Source organism: Pristiophorus japonicus, chromosome 1, assembly GCF_044704955.1.
Source record: "Pristiophorus japonicus isolate sPriJap1 chromosome 1, sPriJap1.hap1, whole genome shotgun sequence".
Taxonomy (NCBI): Eukaryota; Metazoa; Chordata; class Chondrichthyes; family Pristiophoridae; genus Pristiophorus; species Pristiophorus japonicus.
In genome coordinates this window covers 203,335,267-203,361,592 of record NC_091977.1, presented here as the reverse complement: position 1 = coordinate 203,361,592, position 26,326 = coordinate 203,335,267, and the positions used below count along the sequence as shown (strand labels likewise).

Below are 26,326 nucleotides of genomic sequence, written 5' to 3'. Positions count from 1 at the left end.
GCCACAATCGAGCTGTTGGCATGGCACCCCAGTGGTCTTCCATAGCATTCAGAATGACATCTGAAACTCTCTCTCTGGCTGGTCAGATGGCTTCCTCTGCATTTACTAATTTTGGTTCTGCCATTACAAAAAAATTTGAAGATGTTCGGTAAATCTCATGCTTTTTCTCCAGTAGAAATAATGACTTTTTGCTGCATTTTTTCTTAAAAGTGTTTCAAAAGATAGAATCTTGCATCTGCATTACCATTAATATATTTCATGCTTGCTCTCCTATTTGACTACAATTTGAAATTGTTTGTAAGTGACAGGTTTGCAGTTCTGAGTATATACTCAAGTATTCCTTTGTAAATGTACTAGCTGATGTCAAATTAGATTATTAGATGTTGATAACTTGGAACATTTACAAGTGCTGCAGTACCTTAGAATATGTACTGATACAGGTGACACCGTTGTAAATTAATGTTGCTGTGACTTGCTACAACAGAGATCTTCAATAAATTGTTGCTTACCTACTCAAATATAACTTAAAATTTCTGTGTGTGTTTCTCCTCCCCCCCCCCCCACCACCCTGTTCTTGTTGTGAGCATAATACATTTTGCTCCCATAATTTTTGAAGACTACACTCTGTCTACATTTGTTATTTCTGGCTTCACGGATGTAAGTAGATTTTGTTCATTCATAGCCCTTTGGGTTTTTTCTCCCCTCCCCATTTCTATTTATTTTTTTTTGCTCTCTTCCTAAACCTGCAATTGACTTTTACACTGTATGGAAAACAGTAATCAGTTCCTGATTGGAGTATTATCTAAGTATTTACTTGCTGGTGAAACACTCCCTAGGTTATCTTTCTATTACATTCAAACATCTTCCTTTTCTAATCCCTCCCTTTGAATGAGCTTGCTTGTGTGGCCCTTTCCAATTCTATGTCCATTCTCAAGTTTGCATTTGCATTTGTTTTCTGTGGTATTTTTCTCTCCTACCCTCTCTCATTTTGATCCTATTCTTTGTGATCATGTAACAGCAGTTCACATGTTTAGCCAGTATGTTCCAATGTTTTGTCCGCTGTGATCCAGTACTGCAGCAGTGTTCAACAGAGCCTGAGAGCCTAATCCTGCCTGCCAGCTCCTTCCACTTGCCTGCAGTTCTTCACTCCTTCTGTTTGCGTGCAACAAACCCTTCCCTTATGGTCCAAACTCCCTGGGCCTTGAAGATGAGAACAGACGCTTCCTAAATGAATCTTTCAAAAATGCTGCTCCTTTAATCGGTCTAAATGCACCAAGGAAGCAACATCTTTGAACCAATCTGGGAGCAGCTTCAAGACTAGGGAAGTTTAGAGCTTGAAAGTTTCTAACTTGCAAACTGTGAGGAGGAGTCCTTAGTGGACCAGACCTGTTTGTCGAAGAGGATGCATGCAAGCAGCTTAGATAGAGAAGACAGGTCAGAGTTTTTTGTGTGTTTGTTTTTGTGAAGAGTTTTACTGCACAGCTGTGCGTGGATATTTTGCATGTGAGGATTGGATTTTGTAAGGGAAGATTCAATTTTTAGCATGAGGATTTGGATTTTCAACATGGTACTTGGATTTTCAGTCTGAAACAGCCCCCTTAATGGTTGTGCATTGTGGTTTTAGCCACCTTTTTAAAAAAGTTGGACATCTTGCCTTCTTTTCATGATGTATTTTTATTTTCTGAGGTGCAGATGGTTCTGGTGGCTGGTGTGCAACGGTCACCACATGTTAAAAAAAAATCCACGCACAGGCATCTTCCACCCTTCAAGATGTAGTTCAGGACCTGGAATATTAGGTCCTTCACTGAAACACCTGTGAACTCATCCCTTTTTGGCGTGGAAGCAAGTCACCCTCGATATGAGGGACTGCCTAAGAAGATGGTTCAGGTAGGCCCATTTTTATAGAGTTTGCAGCTTGTGCCCTTCCCTTTAATGAAGAGAAGAGCCCCCCCCACCACAAGGCAGCACTACGTAGCCCAGTTCGTAGCATTGCGCCTGCATTGCTAGCGCCCCAGAAAGGAAGTGAACCGCATTATTTTGCACTCCACTTTTTTTCAGGGGTGGAAATCGGAATTTTTAGAGCGGGCCTGGCACAAAATGTCCCGCCTCCCGGATATTACTGCCCCCAAGCGGGGCACAACGGAATTTTTCCCCCTTATTATCCGTTGGTTCAAGACATTTTTTAAAACACCAGTTTCAAGTGTATTTTAACTAATCTAAAGCTATTGGAGTCAATGGGGCAGAAATTGCCCCGCATCCTGTTTGGGGGCGGTAACCTTCCTGGCCCATATCAGTTATCGCCCGGGCCAGAAGTCCCACTGCAGACTCTGCAGGCCCTTTGGTGGCCACTATTGGGCCACCAGGGACAACCTCGACCAGGTCAGCAGCCCGGCTTCCAAAGAGGAGTGCTGGGCTGCAAGATGGTGGACATCGGCCCGTGCCAGCCTCGCAGCCCGCGGAGGCAATTTCCTCCGCGGGGCGGAAGGGGCTGGCGCACACGGCAATGACGTCATCGGCGGGTGTGCTCCGGCTCGGTGCGCAAATCGCGGAGCTAACTTCAAATCGTCCCCAAAATCTCGGGGGCAATTTCGTCCCAGGCACAACCACCGCCTGCCCTCAGGCGAAAAGGCTCTTGCACCCCGTTATTGCCTCCAGGCGGTGCTAACAAGGCAGAAAAAAGGGGCAATTGCGGCCCCAATATTTTTTGTTCACCTTATCTCTAACTTCAACATGTTATGTACCTTGATGAGATGTATCTTAACCTTCTCTCTAGGCTGTAGAGCTTAAGGCCTGGATATTAACAGGGCGGATTATGTCGGCAGAGTTTCGGTTGGGAAATCCGCAATGCTTTGGAGTTTTAACTCCACAATGCATGTCTTTTGACCCCGACAGGCTCACTGCCTGGAGGTCAGCCTGATTGACAGGCTTGCGTTCCAGTCGGGCAGGGAGCACTCCGGAGCAGGCCGCAGGACTTTGTAGGTCTGATCCACGATCCTGGAAAGTGGGCTGTCTGATCCAGTGGGGATCCAATCTCCGACCCTGGGGGAAATATACAATCCCGGGGGAATTCCGATTCCCGATTCTGGGGATGTTTGTAGCAGGGCAGGGGGGTTGATGGAGAAGCTTGTTGGGAAACACTCCTGCTCCTCCAGGCCCACAACCAGTGTAAAAGAACCTACCTTCTCCCCGACTCTGTCCCGAGGACTGGGAAACCCGGCTGCCCATTGTAAAACCTGCAAAGCAGTTTAAATCAGAGGCTGCCTCTTGGGAGTGGGTTGGCTGCCCACCCCTTGTCCCATCTCAGTAAAACTTGGAAGTGGGCGGGTTGGATGCGGGTTGGGGATTGAGGTTCAGGCTTTAAAATGTTAAAATCTGACCCGAACCCAACCAATCTGTTTTTGTGTGCTAAAATTCCCCCCGAAGTTTCTTTAATCTTTCCTCATAGTTCAACACCTTTATACATGGGTTTCAACCTTGTCGCTCCTCTCTGCACTTTCTATAACGCCCTTCTGAAGTGTGGTGACTAGAACTGCATGCGGTATTTGAAATGTTGTCTGACCAGTGCATTAAAAAGACTCAGCAAAATATCATAATACGTTCAAAGGAATGTCTTTGTTCAAAGGACGATAATTGGAATCATCCACTAATTCAGTCAGTAGAGTTAAAAACACTAAGGACATCCAACAACAACTCATATTTATATAGTACCTTTAATATATTTCACAGGAGCGCTAAGAAACAAAATGTGACACCAAACCACATAAAACGACAGGTGACCAAAAGCTTGGTCAAAGAGGTAGGTTTTAAGGAGCTTCTTAAAGGAGGAGAGGTACAGAAGTTTAGGGAGGGAATTCCAGAGCTTAGAGACTGAAGGCACGGCCACCAATGGTGGGGTGAGGGAAGGGGGGGATGCACAACAGGCCAGAGTTGAAGGAACGAGGAGATCCTGGAGGGTTGAGAGGCAAGTTGTTATTATTTTGTGAAATATCACTCACTGATTTTGAACACATTTTAATGCCTCGCGTAATTTTAAACTCGAACCCAATAAAATCCACAAAAAAAACTAAATATTGCACTTTCGAATTGTATGTTAGCAGCAAAAGTATCTACTTGTGAAAAAGATTAGACGCCTTGTTATACTTGTATCTTCTCTTGCACCCAAATATTATATAGAAAATACAGGCTCAAGAAAAGAAGTTGCATTTTTTCCTGAAAATGTAGTAGCAGGGAATTCAATACATTATATTAAGTTCATGATAAGAATGAAGTTATAATTTGTTAATGGAAAATGAAAATCAGTCTCGGAACAGTACAACTCAGATCATCACTTATTACAGCTATTTATACTCCAGTCTGCTCTTGCACCCAGTCTCTAAGAGCTGTAACACGAGAATAGACACCTGGGAAATTAGGTTTGGCGCATTCGATCCCAAAGCTGACGATTCCAGCAAGAGACCAGGTTCCATCAGACTCCACACAGGCTAACGGCCCTCCGGAGTCACCCTGAAATAAAAGTACAGTGGTTATTGGTGGAGAATGTGAGCAAGAACTTATTTATGGTTGCATTCTTGTTTTACAAATCAATGTCCCTTTATTATTGAAATCTCATTTGCATGAATTATATCTCCCTAATCTTTTGCAGTGGCTGGATCTTGTAGCCCTCTAGTTGGATGTTTAATTGAACAATTTGGAGCCATCTGACTCAGCCCTTTGTACTTCTAATGTTTGATCTTTGTATAAAATTCAGCCCCTCACATCGCTTTCCAATTTTTATAAATCTATTTATATGCTATTGATCACATTGAAGTTAACGTATCTGGAGTCTTGGGGGGTGCAATTGGTTTTCAGCAGGAGTACAAAATGTGTGATAATGAATGACTTCAATAGAATGGAATGTTGGCCATGGTGTAAAATGGGCTTCGCCAATTCGCTGTTGTCTGCTTTGCACTGTTGCTGAAGACCAATTACAACCGCCTACCACCGACCCCCACCTCTCTTGATCGCTACCTACTGTTCTTGTTATGTATTTAACCCCTTGTAACCTGCATCACACTTGTTCAACAGAGGGCCTAACTGTTGGAGTCCCAAGGGATCCCAGCATCCCTTGGGAGCACAGTATATAAGCAAGCCACCCATGAGGTACCTGCACTCTGGAGTCTTATTAAAGGAGCTAAGGTCACACTTGCTCATTATACACAGTACTCAGTCTGACCATTTATTATGAGTGTAACAATTGTTGACAAGGTAACGACAACCGCGCAAAAATGCAAAGAACAGTCGACATCCTGGAGAAGTTCTCAGAAGGGGACGATTGGGAGGCCTTCGTGGAGAGACTCGACCAATACTTCGTGGCCAACGAGCTGGAAGGGGACGAGAAGGCAACCAAACAAAGGGCGATCCTCCTAACTGTCTGTGGGGCAACAACCTATGGCCTCATGAAGAATCTCCTGGCCCCGGCAAAACAAACAGAGAAATCCTACGAAGAACTGTGTACGTTGGTCCGGGAGCACCTAAATCCCAAGGAAAGCATTTTGATGGCGAGCTATCGGTTCTACACGTGTCAACGATCGGAGGGCCAGGAAGTGGCGAGCTACGTCGCCGAACTAAGGCGCCTTGCAGGACATTGTGAGTTTGAGGGATTCCTAGAACAAACGCTCAGAGACTTTTTTGTACTGGGCATCAGACAAGAGACAATCCTTTGCAAACTGTTGACTGTAGAAACTCCGAATCTGACTACAGCCGTAACGATAGCCCAGGTATTTATGTCCACCAGCGACAACACCAAGCAGATTTGGCAGAACAAAGAAGTTTCGGCCAGTACTGTGCATAAAGTAACGTCAGTTTTGAGCAGAAATATACATGGCAGAAATTACACGCTGGCTGCTGTGGCCTGACCTCAATTGACCCAGAGTCTGCCATCATCAGTTATTATGCGAGGCAGTTAACACCTGTTGGCATTGTGGGGGTGATCATCGGCTCCATCAATGCCGCTTTAAGCACTGTGTGTGCAATGGTTGCAGAACAATGGGATACCTCCAACGAATGTGCAGGCGAGCTGCAAACCCTGCAAACCACCTCGTTGCAGAGGAAGATCGATTCACAGTGGATCAGACGGAATTGGAAACTCGTACTAAGGAGGCAGAGGTGTACGGGGTACACACGTTCACGATGAAATGCCCACCAATAATGTTGAAAGTTTAACTGAACGGTATTCCAATGTCTATGGGGCTGGACATGGGGGCAAGTCAGTCCATAATGAGTAAAATGGCCTTCGACAGGCTGTGGGGGAAGAAGGCACACAAGCCCAAACTCAGCCCCATTCACACCAAACTAAGGACTTAAACCAAGGAACTAATCCCTGCAATTGGCAGTGCTGAAGTCAAAGTCTCCTATGATGGAGCAGTACACAAACTCCTGCTGTGGATTGTGCCAGGGGATGGCCCCACGTTGTTTGGCAGGAGCTGGCTGGGGAAAATCCGCTGGAACCGGGGCGACATCTGAGCGCTTTTGTCCATCAACGACACCGCATGTACACAGGTTCTAAGCAAGTTCCCTTCGTTGTTCGAGACAGGCATTGGAAGCTTTTCGGGGGTGAAGGTGCAGATCTATTTGGTTCCCGGTACACGACCCATCTACCACAAGACTCGGGTGGTACCGTATATGATGCGTGAAAAAGTGGAAATTGAGCTGGACAGGCTGCAATGTGAAGGCATCATCGCGCTAGTGGAATTCAATGACTGGGCCAGTTCGATTGTTCCGGTACTCAAGGAGGACGGTACGGTTAGAATTTGCGGGGACTATAAAATAATGATTAACCGATTTTCGCTGCAGGACCAATAGCCGCTACCCAAGGCAGACGACCTATTTGCGACCCTGACTGGAGGGAAGACGTTCACCAAGCTGGACCTGACCTCGGCCTACATGATGCAGGAGCTGGAGGAGTCTTCGAAAGGCCTCATCTGCATCAACACGCACAAAGGTCTGTTTATCTACAACCGGTGCCCGTTCGGGAAGCGGTCGGCTGCAGCGATCTTCCAGCGGAACATGGAGAGCCCGCTAAAGTCGGTTCCTTGCACAGTGGTCCTCCAGGACGACATATTGGTTACAGGTCGGGACACCATGGAGCACTTGAAGAATCTGGAGGAGGTTCTTAGTCGGTTGGATTGCGTGGGGCTCAGGTTGAAACGCTCGGTGTGTTTTCTTGGCACAGGACGTTGAATTCTTAGAAAGGAGAATCGCAGCAGAAGGCAACAGACCCACTGATGCCAAGACGGAGGTCATCAAGAACAAGCTGCGACCACAGAAAGTGACGGAGCTGCGGTCGTTCCGGGGACTCCTTAACTACTTTGGTAATTTCCTACCTGGGTTAAGCACCCTGCTAGCACTCTACTGCACAAGGGAGACGACTGGGTATGGGGGAATTCACAAGAGGCTGCCTTTAAGAAAGTCAGAAACTTATTGTGTTCTAACAAACTGCTTGTCCTGTATAAGCCATGTAAACGATTGGTGTTAGCTTGCGATGCGTCATCACACGGGGTCGGATGTGTGTTACAAAGGCTAATGAATTGGGAATTTTGCACCCAGTTGCATATGCATCCAGGAGATTGTCCAAGGCCGAAAGGGCCGACAGCATGGTTGAAAAAGAGGCTCTGGCGTGCGTTTACGAGGTAAAAAAAATGCACCAGTACTTATTTGGCCTCAAGTTCGAGCTTGAAATTGACCACAAGCAGCTCATATCGCTATTCTCGGAGAGGAAAGGGATTAATGCCAATGCCTCAGCCCGCATCCAAAGATGGGCGCTCATGCTGTCAGCATACAACTATGTAATCCGCCACAGACGGGGAACAGAGAACTGCGCAGATGCTCTCAGTTGGCTACCATTGCCCACCACCGGGATGGAAATGGTACAGCCAGCGGACATGCTCATGGTCATGGAGGCATTTGAGAATGAGAAATCCCCCATTACGGCCCGCCAGATCAAGACCTGGACCAGCCAGGATCCTTTACTGTCCTTGGTAAAAAACTTTGTCCTCCATGGGAGCTGGTCCAGTGTCCCATTGGAGATGCAAAAGTGATTAAGCCGTTCCACAGACGCAAAGATGAGCTGTCCCTGCAGGCGGACTGTCTTTTGTGGGGCAGTTGCGTGGTCTTGCCCAAGAAAGGCAGAGACACATTTATTTGCGAACTGCACAACACCCACCCAGGCATCATAATGATGAAAGCCATAGCCAGATCTCATGTGTGGTGGCCTGACATCGACTCAGATTTAGAGTCATGTGTGCGCCAGTGCAACACTTGCTCTCAGTTGAGCAATGCACCCAGAGAGACACCGCTAAGTTTGTGATCATGGCCATCCAAACTGTGGTCGAGGATCCATGTAGACGATGCAGGCCCATTTCTAGGCAAAATGTTTTTGGTTATCGTGGACGCTTACTCAAAATGGATTGAATGTGCAATAATGTCTGTAAGCACATCCACGGCCATCTTTGAAAGCCTACGAGTCATGTTTGCCATGCACGGCTTGCCTGATGTCCCAGTCAGCGACAATGGGCCGTGCTTCACCAGTGCTGAATTCAAAGAATTCATGACTCGCAATGGGATCAAACATGTCACATCTGTCCCGTTCAAGCCCGCATCCAATGGCCAGACAGAACGGGCAGTTCAGACCATCAAGCAAAGCTTGAAACGTATGTCGGAAGGCCCCCTGCAGACCTGGTTGTCCCGAGTATTGCTCAGCTACCGCACCAGACCCCACTCACTCACCAGGATTCCCCCAGCTGAGCTGCTCATGAAAAGGGCTTAAAACAAGGCTCTCTCTTGTCCACCCTGATCTCCATGATCACGTGGAGGGCAGGCGGCATCAACAAAGTATGTACCATGACCGCGCAAATTTGTCACGCGCTATTCAGATCAATGATCCTGTGTTTGTGCTCAATTATGGATATGGTCCCAAATGGCTCGCTGGTACAGTCACATTCAAAGAGGGGAATAGAGTATTTCAGGTCAAACTGACCAATGGACAAATGCACAGAAATCACTTGGACCAAATCAAATTGCGGTTCACCAACAGCTACGAACAACCTGAAGAGGACACCACCAACTTTGACCTTCCAATACACACAGAAGTGGCAACCGACATCATAGTTGACCACGAAACCAAACTCATCATCCCCAGCAGCCCGGCAAGTCCGGCTGCCCAACAGCCCAGTGAAGAACTGACCAACCCACCCACACCAGCATTTGTACCGAGACGATCGACAAGGGAGCGCAAAGCCCCAGATCGTCTCACCTTGTAAATAAGTGCACTGTTGACTTCACGGGGGAGTGATGTTATGTATTTAACCCCTTGTAACCTGCATCACACCTGTCCATCAGCGGGCCTACCTGTTGGAGTCCCAGGGATCCCAGCATCCCTTGGGAGCACAGTATATAATCAGGCCACCCACGAGGTACCTGCACTCTGGAACCTTAATAAAGGAGCTAAGGTCACACTTGCTGATTACATACAATACTCAGTCTGACCATTTATTATGAGTGTAACAGTTCTCCCTCCCAGTTCCTGGCAGTTTTATAAAGGGACCCTTCCTGTCCAACCATCAGCCACTTCTGACTGAATACTCCTGATGAATAAAGAGTCTGATTAGATACTGTGAGCTCAAAGTAAAGTTTGACCTTAGTCTTTTATTGCAGGTCACCAGAGTGCCTCTCCAGCTAGTGAGGCCTCCTTAACTACCTGTGCTCCCAAGGGATTGTGGGATCCCTTGGGACTCTAGAGGATGAGCCCTCAGGTGGCTGTACAAGGTATATACAAGTTTACATACATAACAACTCCCACCTGAACTTTTTCAGTTTTTATTCCAAGTTTCAAGCATTCACGGTTTATCTTAGAATTGTGAGTTTGATTGTGGTAATACAATGTTATAATATGTGGAAAACTTCAATATCTGTTGGGCTGCAGAAATTTTAATTGATTTTATTTCTGGTTTGCTGCTGCATGCAGCACAGAGCTTTTTGCTTTCGTGGGCGGGAGGGGATGGTGTGTGAAATTTCTCCATTGATCCAAATAGTCGGCAGAAGTACGAATTGGGAAATCTCACTTTGTACTCACATTGACGTTTCCAGTCAAATTATCAAGAGAAGGAATTTCACCTCACTGTTGTGGCCTCAACAACCTGTTTTTGTTTCGATCAAAGAAGGTATTTAAACTTTGGCCTGGAACTGTCCTCCACATCACCTTGGGGAAGTCACTCCTTGAAAACTATTACCAGTATCCATGAATTCTCTCAGCAGAGCTGTGAACCAAGCAATGCAGCAGACAGTTTTACTGCCACATTAATATATAATCAATAAACTTACATTTTAGTCATAAAAAATACGTTGTTTTGCTGTAAACTCTCCCCAATGTTCCTACCAAATCCAGAAAACAGGTCGTGGCATTGAATCTAGAGATGATGGAAAGTGATGTTTCGAGACTGCATGGACTTTGACTGTCTAGAGTGACAGGGCGACTCGTGTCTCCAAAAGATTTAATGGGTCAGTATTGTTGTGTATCTGCAAAGCATGCACTCCCATGTTCCGCCACCAGGGAGTGCATCCCCTGAAGTCCCAAGGGATCCCAGCATCCCTTGGGAGCACTGTACATAAGCCGGCCACTAAGGCCTGTTCCTCACTCTGGAGTGTCTTAATAAAGACTGAGGTCACTGTTACTTTAACCTCCCTGTGTGCAGTCTCATCTGTGTTAGGAACACAATAACTGGCGACGAGTATATGAATCCAACACAAAGATGCAGCAAACTGTGGGCATCCTGGAGAAGTTCTCGGAGGGTGAGGACTGGGAAGCCTATGTCAAATGGCTAGACCAGTACTTTGTAGTCAACGAGCTGGACAGAGAACGAGGCGCTGCAAAAAGGAGAGTGGTCCTCCTCACAGTCTGCGGGGCACCAACCGACAGCCTCATGAAGAATCTTCTGGATCCGGTGAAACCCACAGATAAGTCGTATGAGGAGCTGCGTACGCTGGTTCGGGAGCATCTTAACCCAAGGGAGAGCGTGCTGATGGCGAGGTATCGGTTCTACACGTTCCAGCGATCTGAAGGTCAGGAAGTGGCGAGCTATGTCGCCGAGCTAAGGCAACTTGCAGGAGAATGTGAGTTTGATGGCTACTTGGAGCAAATGCTCAGAGACTGTTTTGTACTGGGCATTGGCCACGAGACCATCCCACGAAAACTTTTGACTGTAGAGACACCGACCCTCAGTAAGGCCATTGCGATAGCACAGGTGTTTATGTCCACCAGTGATAACACCAAACAAATCTCTCAGCACACAAGTGCTAGCAATGTTCATAAATTAACAGAAACTGTGTTTGCGAGCAGAAATGTACAGGGCAGAAACCACGAGTCTGCAACTGCCAGCAGGCCTCAGGTGACCCAGATGACTCAGAGTCCGCAACAAAGGATGAATGCAAGGCAATTCACACCTTGTTGGCGTTGTGGAGGCTTCCATTCAGCCTATTCATGCCACTTCAAAGGGTATGTTTGCAAGAGCTGTGGAACAATGGGGCACCCCCGACGAGCTTGCAGACAAGCTGCAAGCTCTGCAAAACCTGCTAACCACCACGTAGCAGAAGAAGATCAGTCCATGGTGGATCAAAGCAATTTGGAGCCTCAGCAAGAGGAGGCAGATGCTGAAGTACACGGGGTGCACACATTTGAGACAAAATGTCCACCTATAATGCTAAATGTAAAATTGAATGGCTTACCTGTAGCCATGGAACTGGACACTGGCGCTAGCCAATCCATCATGAGTAAAAAGATGTTCGAGAGACTGTGGTGCAACAAGGCATTCAGACCAGCCCTGAGCCCCATCCACATGAAACTGAGAACGTACACCAAAGAGCTCATCACTGTCCTGGGCAGCGCCATGGTCAAGGTCACCTACGAGGTCACGGTGCATGAACTGCCACTCTGGATTGTCCCGGGCGATGGCCCCATACTGCTTGGAAGGAGCTGGCTGGGCAAAATCTGCTGGAACTGGGATGACATCCGAGCGCTATCATATGTCGATGAGGCTTCATGTACCCAGGTTCTTAACAAATTTCCTTCCCTTTTTGAGCCAGGTATTGGAAACTTTTCCGGGGCGAAGGTGCGGATCCACTTGGTCCCAGAGGCACGACCCATTCACCACAAGGCGCGAGCGGTACCTCACATGATGAGGGAGAGAGTGGAAATCGAGCTGGACAGGCTGCAACGCGAGGCCATCATCTCCCCAGTGGAATTCAGCGAGTGGGCCAGCCTGATTGTTCCAGTACTCAAAAGTGATGGCACGGTCAGAATTTGCGGCGATTATAAAGTAACTATTAATCGTTTCTCGCTATAGGACCAATACCCGCCACCTAAGGCAGACGACCTATTTGCAACACTGGCAGAAGGCAAGACGTTCAACAAGCTCGACCTGACTTCGGCCTACATGACGCAGGAGCTGGACGAGTCTTTGAAGGGCCTCACCTGCATCAACACGCACAAGGGACTGTTCATCTACAACAGATGCCCGTTTGGAATTCGGTCGGCTGCAGCGATCTTCCAGAGAAACATGCAGAGCCTACTCAAGTCGGTACCACACACAGTGGTTTTTCAGGACGACATATTGGTCACGGGTCGGGACACCGTCGAGCACCTACAAAACCTGGAGGAGGTCCTCCAGCCACTGGATCGCGTTGGGCTGCGGCTGAAGAGGTCGAAATGCATCTTCATGGCAACAGAGTGTAGTTTTTGGAGAGAAAGATCGCGGCGGATGGCATTCGGTCCACAGACGTCAAGACAGAGGCTATCAGGAACATGCCCAGGCCATAGAATGTCGTGGAGCTGCGTTGTTCCTGGGGCTCCTCCACTATTTTGGTAACTTCCTACTGGGGTTAAGCACCCTCTTAGAGCCCCTACATGTGTTATTGCGTAAAGGTGAGAACTGGGTATGGGGAATAAAGCCAAGTAATTGCTTTTGAGAAAGCCAGAAACATTTTATGCTCCAACAAGCTGCTTGTATTGTATAACCCGTGTAAAAGACGTGTTAGCATGTGATGCATCGTCGTACGGAGTCGGGTGTGTATTACAAGAAGCTAACATTGCGGTGAAGTTGAAACCTGTCGCCTATGCCTCCAGGAGCTTGTCTAAGGCCGAGAGGGCCTACAGCATGATTGAGAAAGAGGCATTAGCATGTGTGTTTGGGGTAAAGAAAATGCATCAGTACCTGTTTGGCCTCAACTTTGAGCTGGAAACCGATCACAAGCCCCTCATATCCCTGTTCGCTGAAAACAAGGGGATAAATACTAATGCCTTACAAAGATGGGCACTCGCGCGATCAGCGTATAACTATACCATCCGCCATAGGCCAGGCACCGAGAACTGTGCGGATGCTCTCAGTCGGCTACCATTGCCCACCACAGGGGTGGAAATGGCGCAGCCTGCAAACTTGTTGATGGTGGCCCGGCCTTCAGACTTGTTGATGGTCATGGAAGCGTTTGAAAATGATAAATCACCTGTCACGGCCCGCCAGATTAGGACTTGGACCAGCCAAGATCCTCTGCTGTCCCTAGTAAAAAACTGTGTACTGCATGGGAGCTGGGCCAGCATCCCCGTTGAAATGCAAGAGCTAATCAAGCCGTTCCAGCGGCGAAAGGAAGAGCTGTCCATTCAGGCAGACTGACTGTTGTGGGGTAACAGTGTAGCGCTTCTCAAAAAGGGCAGGGAGACGTTCATCTCGAATCTCCACAGCACACATACGAGTATAGTAATGATGAAAACGATAGCCAGATCCCACGTGTGGTGGCCCGGTATCGATTCTGACTTACAGTCATGTGTACGGCAATGCAGCGTATGGGCTCAGTTGAGCAATGCACCCAGAGAGGCACCATTAAGTTTGTGGTCCTGGCCCTCCAGACCATGGTCGAGGATCCATGTCGACTATGCAGGCCCGTTTCTCGGTAAAATGTTCCTGGTGGTGGTGGATGCTTTTTCAAAATGGATTGAATGTGAAATAATGTCGGGAAGCACCGCCACCACCAGCATTGAAAGCCTGAGGGCCATGTTTGCCACCCACGGCCTGCCTGACATACTGGTCAGTGACAACGGGCCATGTTTCACCAGTGCCGAATTTAAAGAATTCATGACCCGCAATATGATCAAACATGTCACCTCGGCCCCGTTTAAACCAGCCTCCAATGGGCAGGCAGAGCGGGCAGTACAAACAATCAAACAGAGCCTTAAACGAGTCACAGAAGGCTCACTCTAAACCCGCCTGTCCTGAGTACTGCTCAGCTACCGCACGAGACCCCACTCGCTCACAGGGGTGCCCCCAGCTGAGCTACTCATGAAAAGGACACTTAAAACCAGACTCTCGCTGGTTCACCCAACCTGCGTGATCAGGTAGAGAGCAGGCGGCAGCAACAAAATGTAAACGATGGTCGTGCCACTGTGTCACGGGAAATTGATCTGAATGACCCTGTGTATGTGCTAAACTATGGACATGGTCCCAAGTGGATCGCGGGCACGGTGATAGCTAAAGAAGGGAGTAGGGTGTTTGCAGTCAAACTAGACAATGGACAAATTTGCAGAAAGCACCTGGACCAAACGAGGCTGCGGTTCACAGACTGCGGAACAGTCTGCGGAACAACCCACAGCAGACACCACCTTTTTCGAGCCCACAACACATACCCAAAGGATCAACGACACCACGCCGGACCAGGAAATGGAACCCATCATGCCCAACAAGGCCAGGCTCACTCAGCAGTCCTGCAGGGCCAACAACATGCCAGCCCAGTGAGTGCACAGCCAACACACCAGAACAGACATTTGTACCGAGGCGGTCCACCAGGGAAAGAAAGGCTCCCGACGCCTCACCTTGTAAATAGTTTTCACTTTTACTTTGGCGGGGAGTGATGTTGTGTATCTGTAAAGCATGCACTCCCATGTTCCACCACCAGGGAGCTCATCCCCTGAAGTCCCAAGGGATCCCAGCATCCCTTGGGAGTACTGTATATAAGCCGGCCCCTAAGGCCTGTTCCTCACTCTGGAGTGTCTTATTAAAGACTGAGGTCACTGTTACTTTAACCTCCCTCTGTGCAGTCTCATAATTACCTATTCTAATTTTGGCCCAGTAAGGCACTCAGTTGTATCAAATCGCCATGAAAAGCAATAAGAATAAAACCAAATGGACCAGCCAGCATTGACCGAGGCACCAGATTTGGACGCGGCAAAGGCACACCCAGCACAGTCAACCCTGCAAAGTCCTTCTCATTAGCATCTGGGGATTGGAGATAAAATTGGGAGAGCTGTCCCACAGACTAGTCAAGCAACAACCTGACATAGTCATACTTATAGGCCAAGAAATTCCATTGCACCCCATTTGGGGGCGGTAACATCCGCACACCTGGCGCTGCCATGTAGTTGGGGCTCTCCCCTTCTTTAAAGGGGAGGGCCCAAGCTGCCAACTCCGCAGGGCCCCACCTGCACTATCGGGGAGCGGGATGCTGTACCACCAGCCCAGCACTCGAGCGGTGCACCAGGCTGCCAGACCGCGGCACGGAACCCGCGTTCAAAGTGGAAATGGACCGTGACAAGTATGTCGTCACATTTTTTATTGACTTGCCCACCACCTTCCATTTAACTTGCTACCTGAGCTTCCTGCCGCCCCATTCACATCCCTTGAAGCCGTCAAGGCCCGGTGGAGCTTAAGGGGGCACGGGACAATTTTTGTTCCAAGGCGAAAAAGGGGCACTGCCCATGGTGATGACGCTGTCATCACTGGCGGAGCAGGCACTACCGGTTACCGCTACCGCTAAACTCCCGTGGAATTTAGCGGGAGTCGTTAGCGGCATGCGCCCGGGCAAAAAGTCTGGAGGTGCTAATGGGAGGCGCAAACGACCCCAATTTCTCCCCCATAGAATCATATCTTTCAGCCAATGTCCCAGACTCTTCCATCTCCACCCCTGGGTTTGACCTGTCCCACCGGCAGGAAAGACCCACCAGAGATTTACAGCACAGTGGTATACAGTTGGAAAGGAATGGCCCTGGAGTCCTCAACATTGACTCCAGACTCCATGAAGCCTCATGGCTTCAGGTCAAACATGGGAAAGATCGCCTCATGCTGATTACCACCTACCGCCCTCCCCCAGCTGATGAATCAGTACTCCTCCATGTTGAACACCATTTGGAAGCAGCACTGAGGATAGCAAGGGCACAGAATGTACTCTGGGTGGGGGACTTCAATGTTCATCACCAAGAGTGGCTCAGTCGCACTACTACTGACTGGATGGGTGAGTCTTGAAGGATATAGCTGCCAGACTGGGCTTGCGGCAGATGGTGAGAGAACCAACACGAGGGAAAAACATACTTGACCTTGTGCTCACCAATCTACCTGTTGCAGAAGCATCTGTCCATGACAGTATTGGCAGGAGTGATCACCACACAATCGTTGTGGAGATAAAGTTCTATTTTCACCCTGAGGACACCCTCCATCATGTTGTGTGGCAGTACCACCATGCTAAATGGGATAGATTCAGAACAGAGCTGGAGCTCAAAACTGGGCATCCATGAGGTACTGTAAACCATCAGCAGCAGAAGAATTTTATTCCACCACAACCTGCAACCGCATGGCCCGGCATATCCCTCATACTATCATTGCCATCAGCCAGGGGACCAACTCTGGTTCAATAAGGAGTGCAGACGAGCATGCCAGGAGCAGCACCAGGCATACCTAAAAATGAGATATCAACTTGGTGAAATATAGAAACATAGAAAATAGGTGCAGGAGCAGGCCATTCAGCCCTTCGAGCCTGCATCGCCATTCAATGAGTTCATGGCTGAACATGCAACTTCAGTACCCCATTCCTGCTTTCTCACCATACCCCTTGATCCCCCTAGTAGTAAGGACTTCATCTAACTCCTTTTTGAATATATTTAGTGAATTGGCCTCAACAACTTTCTGTGGTAGAGAATTCCACAGGTTCACCACTCTCTGGGTGAAGAAGTTTCTCCTCATCTCGGTCCTAAATGGCTTACCCCTTATCCTTAGACTGTGACCCCTGGTTCTGGACTTCCCCAACATTGGAAACATTCTTCCTGCATCTAACCTGTCTAAACCCGTCAGAATTGTAAACGTTTCTATGAGATCCCCTCTCATTCTTCTGAACTCCAGTGAATACAAGCCCAGTTGATCCAGTCTTTCTTGATATGTCAGTCCCGCCATCCCGGGAATCAGTCTGGTGAACCTTCGCTGCACTCCCTCAATAGCAAGAATGTCCTTCCTCAGATTAGGACACCAAAACTGCACACAATACTCCAGGTGTGGCCTCACCAAGGCCCTGTACAACTGTAGTAACACCTCCCTCCCCCTGTACTCAAATCCCCTCGCTATGAAGGCCAACATGCCATTTGCTTTCTTAACCGCCTGCTGTACCTGCATGCCAACCTTCAATGACTGATGTACCATGACACCCAGGTCTCGTTGTACCTCCCCTTTTCTTAATCTGTCACCATTCAGATAATAGTCTGTCTCTCTGTTTTTACAACCAAAGTGGATAACCTCACATTTATCCACCTTATACTTCATCTGCCATGCATTTACCTACTCACCTAACCTATCCAAGTCACTCTGCAGCCTCACAGCATCCTCCTCACAGCTCACATTGCCACCCAACTTAGTGTCATCCGCAAATTTGGAGATACTACATTTAATCCCCTCGTCTAAATCATTAATGTACAATGTAAACAGCTGGGGCCCCAGCACAGAACCTTGCGGTACCCCACTAGTCACTGCCTGCCATTCTGAAAAGTACCCATTTACTCCTACTCTTTGCTTCCTGTCTGACAACCAGTTCTCAATCCACGTCAGCACACTACCCCCAATCCCATGTGCTTTAACTTTGCACATCAATCTCTTGTGTGGGACTTTGTCGAAAGCCTTCTGAAAGTCCAAATACACCACATCAACTGGTTCTCCCCTGTCCACTCTACTGGAAACATCCTCAAAAAATTCCAGAAGATTTGTCAAGCATGATTTCCCTTTCACAAATCCATGCTGACTTGGACCTATCATGTCACCTCTTTCCAAATGCGCTGCTATGACATCCTTAATAATTGATTCCATCATTTTACCCACTACCGATGTCAGGCTGACTGGTCTATAATTGCTTGTTTTCTCTCTCCCTCCTTTTTTAAAAAATGGGGTTACATTGGCTACCCTCCACTCCATAGAAACTGATCCAGAGTCTATGGAATGTTGGAAAATGACTGTCAATGCATTCGCTATTTCCAAGGCCACCTCCTTAAGTACTCTGGGATGCAGACCATCAGACCCTGGGGATTTATCTGCCTTCAATCCCATCAATTTCCCCAACACAATTTCCCGACTAATAAGGATTTCCCTCAGTTCCTCCTTCTTACTAGATCCTCTGACCCCTTTTATATCCAGAAGGTTGTGTGTGTGCTCCTTAGTGAATACTGAACCAAAGTACTTGTTCAATTGGTCTGCCATTTCTTTGTTCCCCATTATGACTTCCCCTGATTCTGACTGCAGGGGACCTACATTTGTCTTTACTAACCTTTTTCTCTTTACATATCTATAGAAGCTTTTGCAGTCCGTTTTAATGTTCCCTGCAAGCTTTCCTTCGTATTCTATTTTCCCTGCCCTAATCAAACCCTTTGTCCTCCTCTGCTGAGTTCTAAATTTCTCCCAGTCCCCGGGTTTGTTGCTATTTCTGGCCAATTTGTATGCCATTTCCTTGGCTTTAATACTATCCCTGATTTCCCTTGATAGCCACGGTTGAGTCACCTTCCCTTTTTTATTTTTATGCCAGACAGGGATGTACAATTGTTGTAGTTCATCCATGCGGTCTCTAACTGTCTGCCATTGCCCATCTAATGTCAACCTCTTAAGTATCATTCGGCAATCTATCCTAGCCAATTCACGCCTCATACCTTCAAAGTTACCCTTCTTTAAGTTCTGGACCATGGTCTCTGAATTAACTGTTTCATTCTCCATCCTAATATAGAATTCCACCATATTATGGTCACTCTTCCCCAAGGGGCCTCTCACAACGAGATTGCTAATTAATCCTCTCTCATTACCCAATCTAAGATGGCCTCCCCCCTAGTTGGTTCCTCGACATATTGGTCTAGAAAACCATCCCTTATGCATGCCAGGAAATCCTCCTCCACCGTATTGCTTCCAGTTTGGTTAACCCAATCTATGTGCATATTAAAGTCACCCATGATAACTGCTGCACCTTTATTGCATGCACCCCTAATTTCCTGTTTGATGCCCTCCCCAACATCACTACTGTTTGGAGGTCTGTACACAACTCCCACTAACGTTTTTTGCCCTTTGGTGTTCTGCAGCTCTACCCATATAGATTCCACATCATCCAAGCTAATGTCCTTCCTAACTATTGCCTTAATCTCCTCTTTAACCAGCAATGCTACACAATCTCCTTTTCCTTTTATTCTATCCTTCCTGAATGTTGAATACCCTTGGATGTTGAGTTCCCAGCCCTGATCATCCTGGAGCCACGTCTCTGTAATCCCAATCATATCATATCTGTTAACATCTATTTGCACAGTTAATTCATCCACTTTATTACGGATACTCCTTGCATTAAGACACAAAGCCTTCAGGCTTGTTTTTTTAACACCCTTTGTCCTTTTAGAATTATGATGTAGTGTGGCCCTTTTTGTTTCTTGCCTTTGTTTACTCGGCCTTCTATTATTGCTTTTTACCTTTCTACCATATGTTTCTGACTCCATATTACTTCGCCCTGTCTTGCTGCATAGGCTCCCATCCCCCTGCCATGAAGTTACAACACAGGACTGCATGCATGCTAAACAGCGGAAGCAGCATGCTGTAGATAGAGCTAAGCAATCTCAGAACCAACGGATCACATCAAAGCTCTGCAGTCCTGCCACATCCAGTTGTGAATGGTGGTGGACAATTAAATAACTAACGCAAGGAGGAGGCTCCATGAATATCCCCATCTGCAATGAGGGCAGAGCCCAGCACGGGAGTGCAAAAGACAAGGCTGAAACATTTGCAACCACCTCCAGCCAGAAGTGCCGAGTGGATGATCTAACTCGACCGCCTCCTGAGGTCCCCGCCATCACTAAAGCCAATCTTAAGCTAATTTGATTCACTCCATGTGCTATCAAGAAACTGCTGAGCGCACTGGATACAGCAAAGCCTATCGGCCCCGACAACATCCCGGCTGTAGTGCTGAAGACTTGTGCTCCAGAACTAACTGCATCTCTCGCCATTAACACTTGTATCTACCCGGCAAATTGCCCAGGTATGTCCTGTTCACAAAAAGCAGGTCAAATCCAACAAAACCAATTACTGCCCCATCAGACTACTCTCAATCAACAGCAAAGTGATGACAGTGCTATCAGGCAACACGTACCCACCAATAATCTATTCACCAATGCCCAGTTTGATTTTCACCAAGACCACTCAGCTCCAGATGTCATTACAGCCATGGTTCAAACATGGACAAAAGAGCTGAATTCTAGAAGTGAGGTGAGAGTGACTGCCCTTGACAGTATTTGACTGAGTGTGGCATCAAGGAACCCTAGTAAAATTGAAGTCAATGGGAATCAGGGGGAAAACTCTCCACTGGCTGGAGTCATACCTCAAACAAAGAAAGATGGTTATGGTTGTTGGAGGCCAATAATCTCATCCCCAGCACATCGCTACAGGAGTTCTTCAGGGCAGTGTCTTGGGCTCAACCACCTTCAGCTGCTTCATCAATGACCTTCCCTCCATCAGAAGGTCAGAAGTGGTGATGTTCACTGATGATTGCACAGTGTTTAGTTCCATTTGCAACTCCTCAGATAATGGAGCATTCCATGCCCGCATACAACAAGACCTGGACAACTTTCAGGCTTGGGCTGATAAGTGGCAAGTATCATCCGCGCCACACAAATGCCAAGCAATGACCATTCCAACAAGAGAGTCTAGCCACCATCCCTTGACATTCAACTGCATTACCATCGCCAAATCCCCCTACATCAACATCCAGGGGGTCACCATTGACATGAAAATGTACTGGACCAGCCACATAAATACCGTGGCAACAAGAGTAGCTCAGAGACTGGGTACTCTGACTCTCCTCCTGACTCCCCAAAGCCTTTCCACCATCTACAAGGCACAAGTCTGAAGTGTGATGGAATACTCTCCACTTGTCTGGATGAGTGTAGCTCCAGCAACACTCAAGAAGCTTGATACCCTCCAGGACAAGGTTCACTAGGTTAATTCCCAAGATAAAAGGGTTGTCTTATGAAGAAAGGTTGAGCAGGTTGGGTCTATACTCATTGGAGTTTAGAAGAATGAGAGGTGATCTTATTGAAATGTATAAGATTGTGAGGGGGCTTGACAGGGTAGCTGCAGAGAGGATGTTTCCCCTCGTGGGAGGGTCTAGAACTAGGGGAGTCGCGCATTAAAAACGGAAATGAGGAGGAATTTCTTCTCTCAGAGGGTTGTGAATCTTTGGAATTCTCTACCTCAGAGAACTGTGAGGCTGGGTTATTGAATGTATTTAAGGTGGAGATAGACAGATTTTTGAGTGATAAGGGAGTCAAGGATTATGGGGAACGAGTAGGGAAGTGGAGTTGAGGCCAAGACCAGATCAGCCATGATCCCATGATCTTATTGAATGGTGGAGCAGGATCGAGGAGCCAAATGGCTGACTCTTGCTCCTATTTCTTATGTTCTTATGTTATTCTCCTAACCTTAAATCTAGCCTTGGAGAAAAAAATAAGTAATTATGCTGCCACTTAATTTGGAACAGTAAGTTCATAAGAGATCATGGAACTGTTATTTTGATCAACCTGGTGTTTGACATGTAAGGGAATCTATACATAGAAGAGAATCATGCGCCCACCATTCAAAGGGGTCAAGTTTCGGCCCGAATTGCTCCTATTTTTTTTGGAGCAACTAGTTTAGAATGGAGTATCTTAGAAATTGCAATTCTCGGCCTTTAGTTTGCTCCAGTTCTAGTGAGTTAGAACAGTTTCATTTTAGAACAGATGATAAATGATAAATAAATCAATAAATAAACCAATAAATCAATCCAAATAAATTAAAAAATTAAAAATTAAAAGAAAATTAAAAATCACTCAATAAATAAATAAATATTTCTACTCACCTACTACAGGGAGAAGGGGGGGTGAGAAGAGAAGGAGATGGGGGTGTGGGGGGAGAAAGAGAGGAAGATGGGGGGGAGAAGAGAAGAAGATGGGGGGTAGAGAAGAAGATGGGTGGGGGAGAGAGAGAGGAAGATGGGGGGAGGGAGAAGAGAAGAAGATGGGGGGGGGGAAGAGAGAAGATGACGAAGAAGAAGCCCTGTACGCAGCCGATGACGGGCTGCTGCCGCCCCAGTGAGATGCGGGTGGGCGGGCCCCGCTGACGACAACGACGACGTTGGCTGCCATATGTTCTTCGGGTGGGGCCCGCCACTGAGGTAAGATGCGCAGGCCACTCGGCCGGGGATAGGGGCGACGTCCCTGCGCAGCGCCGAGGTGGAATTGGGCCTACAGCTATCTGAGAATCGCCAGGTAAGTATTCGGCGCAATTTTTGTTCTATAAATTAGGTGGGCCTCTCCGATGTGCGCCGTTCTAGCGGGCAGCTGAAACTTGACCCCAAAGAATCTGCAAGCCAAGCTATGAGAAAATGCACAATGCAGTGACCATACATTTGAATACAGTTCATTGCTTTTTGAGACTTACCCTTGCATTAATAAATGGATGTAACAATTTATAGAAGTATTTAATACCCATAACATAGAATTATATAGATTCTACAGCACAGAAACCAACTGACCCAACTGGTCTATGTTGGTGTTTATCCTGCACATGAGCCTCTTTCCAGTCTAATTACCTGTTCCTATCCTGCCCATATATTTCTCTATTCCCTTCTCCCTCATGTGTGCATCAAGGCTCTCCTTAAATGCATCATTGTTATCTGCTTCAACATTCTATGTGGCAGCAAGTTCCACATTCGCACCGTTCTCTATGTAAAGAAAAGATTATAGTGAAATATATGCAACATAATGGAGGTGAAATTAGAATCGTAGAATCTTATAGCACAGAGGAAGGCAGTCCTGCCCATCATGACTGCACTGGCTCTTTGAAAGAGCTGTCCAATTTGTCCCACTCCCCTGCTATATCCCCATACCCCTGCAACATTTTCCTTTTATGTATATATCCAATTTACCTTTGAGGTGCTATTGAACCTGCTCCCACTACCCTTTCAGGCAATGCATTCCCGATCATAACAACTCACTGCATAAAATAAATTCTCAACATCCATCTGGTTTGTTTGCCAATTACCTTCAATCTGTGTCTTCTCGTTATCAACCCACTTGGCAGAGGAAATAGTTTCTCCCTACTTACTCTGGCAAATTCCCACATAATTTTAAACAGCTCTATTAAACATCCCCTTAACCTTCATTGCTCCAAGGAGAACAATCCCAGCTTCTCCAGTCTCTCCACATAATTGATGTCTCTAATCCCTGATTTCATTCTAGTAAATCTGCTCTGCACACTTTCCAAAGTCTTAACATTCTTCCTAATATGTGATGCCTAGAATTAGACACAATACTCCAACTGAGTTATAACCAGTGACTTATAAAGGTTTAGCATAACTTCCTTGCATTTGTACTCTATGCCACCATTTATAAATCCATGGATCCTGCATCATTTTTTAACAACAATTTGCTCAATAAATGTTAAGATATTGGGTTAAAAGCAACCTGACAGGAATCAACTCCCCCTGCTAAGATGCCAGCACACAGCATCCTATTGGTGATCGTGTTACGATAGATCATCTTGCATGTGTTGTCATCAATGAGGTTCACGTCTGCTTTTTGAAGGATAATTGACAGTGAACCTGGAAAAGTGAAATAAAAGCATTGTAATCATCTTCTCCTTAAAAAGCATTTTAACGAGGAAGCAGGCTAGACTCACAAATCTGGCAGCTTCAAAGTTTAAACATCAGTTAGTAGCTGAGAGTAACAGTAAAGAAAGAACTTGCCTTTCACAGCCTCAGGATGTCCTGAAGTGCTTTACAGCTAATGAGGTACTTTGAAACATAGTCACTGCTGTAATGTAGGAAAAGCGGCAGCCAATTTGTGCACAGTAATCTCCCACAACGAACAATTAGAAAAATGACCAGACAATCTTTTTTTTTAAAGATTGCTGGTTGAGGGATAAATGTTTGCCAGGACACCGGGGAGAACTCCCCTGCTCTTCTTCGAAATAGTCCCATGAGATCTTGTACATCCACCTGGGCAGGCAGACAGGGCCTCAGTTTACCATCTCATCGAAAGACATGGAAATGCTGAGGTTGATGCCATTATTGGAATGGATCCCATTAATGGCTCTCATTTATTTCCCTGGTGGGTAATAGATGCACCAAACAATTCTGTCTGATGAACTTTTGTTAACCTTGAGAATGGGATTGAAATTGCTATTTCCTAGTTGTAACAGCATTTTATCTCCGAGGCCAGCTTAAATATACGACATTATTGCATATATTTTGACCTAGAGTGTTAGGTAGATCACTCTATAATATGAAACATTTCATCTTGGCTATGTACATGTGTGAGTGAATGCAGGATATAGCAGAACTTGACTCAACACATATAAGGAATTACATAAAAACATAAGAAATAGGAGCAGGAGTAGGCCACCTGGTCCCTCGAGCCTGCTCCGCCATTTAATAAGATCATGGCTGATTTGATCATGGACTCAGCTCCACTTCCCTGCCTGCTCTCCATAACCCTTTATTCCCTTATCGCTCAAAAATCTGTCTATCTCTGCTTTAAATATATTCAATGACCCAGCCTCCACAGGTCTTTGAGGCAGAGAATTACATAGATTTACAACCCTCTGAGAGAAGAAATTCCTTTTCATCTCAGTTTTAAATGGGCGGCCCCTTATTCTCTGAGACTATGTCCCCTAGTTTTAGTTTCCTCTATGAGTGGAAATATCCTCTCTGCATTCACTTCATCGAGCCCTCTCATTATCTTATATGTTTTGATAAGATCACCTCTCATTCTTCTGAACTGCAATGTGTATAGGCCCAACCTACTCAAACTATCTTCCTAAGTCAAACCTTTCATCTCTAGAATCAACCTAGTGAACCTTCTCTGAACAGCCTCCAATGCAAGTATATCCTTCCTTAAATACAGTCCCCAGGTGTGGCCTCACCAATACCCTGTACAGTTGCAGCAGGACTTCTCTGCTTTTATACTCCATCCCCTTTGCAATAAAGGCCAACATTCCATTTGCCTTCCTTGCTGTATCTGCAAACTAACTTTTTGTGTTTCATGTACAAGGAGCCCCAGGTTCCTCTGCTATTTTAATTGAGGCATTAACTATGTTTAAATGGATTAACACCACCATTAAAATAGCAGACAAAACAATTTGATGCAAACCCATTCTGCCTTCACAAGCTAACATTCCCACTGCATAATCTCAAGACCTGAGCATCTTCAGTGGTCTGAAGGTTGTTGAGGCCAATTTCATTGATGATTTAGATGAGGGCAGAAATGGAACCACCCTTAAATCGAATGCACACAAGGATAAGTAATTTAGACCAAATCAATAGGTTGCAGGCTGATTAAGATAAGTTTGCAAAACCAGCTACGTGTGGCAGTCATGTTTCAGAACTTTCTGCCCATTTCTCCACAGAAAGGGTTTGAAAGTAAGAGTTACATTTTTAAGCAAAATGCATTAGATGTCAGGCTTGTAAACAAGTGCTGCAAAAGCTTTAGGCAGCAGAATTACAAATATTCTGAATATAGTCTAAATCAGGTAAAATTTTATCATTTAATAACTTAACCTAAATGGTTCCAGTTAGGATCATTTTGAGTTTGAATTTCCGTTTATATTTATCCTGTGATACTAACATAATTTCACCCCACACCTTCACTGGGATTACGGAGACGTGGCTCCAGGGTAACCAAGGCTGGGAACTCAACATCCAGGGGTATTCAATATTCAGGAAGGATAGACAGGAAGGAAAAGGAGGTGGGATAGCGTCACTGGTTAAAGAGGAGATTAACGCAATAGTAAGGAAGGACATTAGCGTGGATGACGTGGAATCTATGGCCCCAAGTTTCGCCATGATTTGCTCCTGATTTTTAGGAGCAACTGGTGTAGAACGGAGTATCTTAGAAATCGGAATTCTCGGCATTTAGTTTGCTCCAGTTCTAGTCAGTTAGAACAGTTTCACTTTGGAACAGAATTTTTTTTTCAAAAGGGGGCGTGTCCGGCCACTTACGCCT

General features: G+C 46.4%; 1 protein-coding gene across 1 annotated transcript in view; it reads right to left on the bottom strand.

The window, feature by feature from the left end:
• Positions 1-3,691: 3,691 nt before the first annotated feature.
• Positions 3,692-26,326, bottom strand: part of LOC139268149 (transmembrane protease serine 11C-like) — a 47,085-nt gene continuing 24,450 nt past the window's right edge. Inside the window, exons 5-6 of the mRNA XM_070886190.1 lie at positions 23,789-23,925; positions 3,692-4,503 (exon numbers count right to left, since the gene is read on the bottom strand). Of these exons, the coding sequence (XP_070742291.1) occupies positions 4,342-4,503; positions 23,789-23,925 (299 nt within the window). The 3' untranslated portion in view covers positions 3,692-4,341. The remainder of the gene's footprint in view (positions 4,504-23,788; positions 23,926-26,326) is intronic.